Source organism: Penaeus monodon, chromosome 23, assembly GCF_015228065.2.
Source record: "Penaeus monodon isolate SGIC_2016 chromosome 23, NSTDA_Pmon_1, whole genome shotgun sequence".
NCBI lineage: Eukaryota > Metazoa > Arthropoda > Malacostraca > Decapoda > Penaeidae > Penaeus > Penaeus monodon.
In genome coordinates this window covers 39,370,881-39,372,327 of record NC_051408.1, presented here as the reverse complement: position 1 = coordinate 39,372,327, position 1,447 = coordinate 39,370,881, and the positions used below count along the sequence as shown (strand labels likewise).

The following is a 1,447-nucleotide window of genomic DNA, read 5'->3' as shown; positions in this document are numbered from 1 at the left end:
GTTTTTCGTTATGAAAAATATTTGTTATTTTCGTTATGTACAAATATTTCTTTAAAAGGATTGATTGGTAAAGAAGAAAATGTATTTTGTGAATTTTCCTTAGATGAATTTCAAACTTTCATAGACGTTTTTCTTAAAACAGACTTTTAGAACAGTTGCCCTTCTTGTTCTCAGCCCTAGAGTTTTCCTATACAAAGAACTCAGATCTGAATCCTTTGACAACAAGATCCCCAATCAATCCTTACTGGGTTTCTGAATTGTCTCTGTTGAGCAGTTTTAGCCATATTTGGGTTCGTTGCACTGTTTGCAATGCGAATTCAGTAAGTATTAACGGTTACGTACCAAGTTGATTTAGAACATCTTTACAGAGGGTCTAACCAGAAGCTTTGGTATATTCGGTAAGAGCTTGAGTAGAGAGATAAAATGTAAATATATTTATTGATTTCCAAATAACAGTTAGCTCCTTTTAGCCTCCGTATCCGCCTGAACTGCTGCCGCCTCCGTGTCCTCCAAATCCACCTCCACTTCCTCCACCAAATCCACCTCCGCTTCCTCCACCAAAACCGCCTCCGCTTCCTCCACCAAATCCGCCTCCGCTTCCACCTCCGTAGCCGCCACCACCACCGCCTCCACCCGAGAGAGTTCCACTGCCAACAGAATTCCGAAACTACACTGCCACCTCCTCCGCCTCCGTTGCCTCCGCCGTATCCACCGCCGCCGCCGCCGCTACCTCCGCCAAATCCACCGCTTCCGAATCCGCCGCCTCCATGGCCTCCACCTCCACTACCTCCAAATCACCGCCTCCACTTCCTCCGCCATATCCACCGCTGCCGCCGCCGCTGCCTCCGCCAAATCCACCACCTCCGAATCCACCAAATCCACCGCCTCCATGGCCACCGCCTCCATGGCACCGCCTCCACCACCTCCTCCACCGCCACCACCATATCCACCTCCACCGCCTCCACCGCCATGGCCATCTGCCGCCGCCATGTACATCATGGCCAACATCGCCGCCAGAATCACCTGAAAACGCACAGTAAACATATGTATCAACTTCCTAATAATAACTATTATAACACTAATACTACTCTCATCTCTATTTGCTTATTAGCGTCTAGTGGTAAAAGTTATTTTTATGTACGTTTAGTGGAAAAAGTGATTTAGGACTTTTTAAAAGTTTACAAGCATCAATAAATAACAAAAAGTCCCACATACTTACCAGCGGACGTTCAACCCTCATGTCGTTCTACAGATGATCTTTCACTGCTAAGAGAGAAACTATCCGAAGTGTAGCAATATCGACGTCGACTACATTTTTATAGTATGCGATTCGTCCTTGGTTGAGGTGCCAAATCCCGTCGGTGTTTTATTGCTGGGTTCATCTTTGTGTAACCTTCATGTAGACATTACACAGATTTGACCTGATAAGGGTGTTCTTATAATTCAT

General features: G+C 45.8%; 1 protein-coding gene across 1 annotated transcript; it reads right to left on the bottom strand.

The window, feature by feature from the left end:
* Positions 1–419: 419 nt before the first annotated feature.
* Positions 420–1,283, bottom strand: LOC119588033 (chitinase 9-like). The gene is made up of 2 exons (XM_037936731.1): positions 1,220–1,283; positions 420–1,023 (listed from the first exon to the last, which is right to left on the bottom strand). The coding sequence occupies exons 1-2, from the start codon at positions 1,238–1,240 to the stop codon at positions 784–786; spliced, it is 261 nt and encodes an 86-aa protein (XP_037792659.1). The 5' UTR covers positions 1,241–1,283; the 3' UTR covers positions 420–783.
* Between the last annotated feature and the right edge of the window lie 164 nt (positions 1,284–1,447).

Coding starts and splice junctions, on each gene's coding strand:
- LOC119588033 (XM_037936731.1), bottom strand. CDS start 1,240: ATGAGGGTTGAACGTCCGCTG. Junction 1,024..1,219: donor TGAGGGTTGAACGTCCGCTG/GTAAGTATGTGG, acceptor GTGCGTTTTCAG/GTGATTCTGGCGGCGATGTT.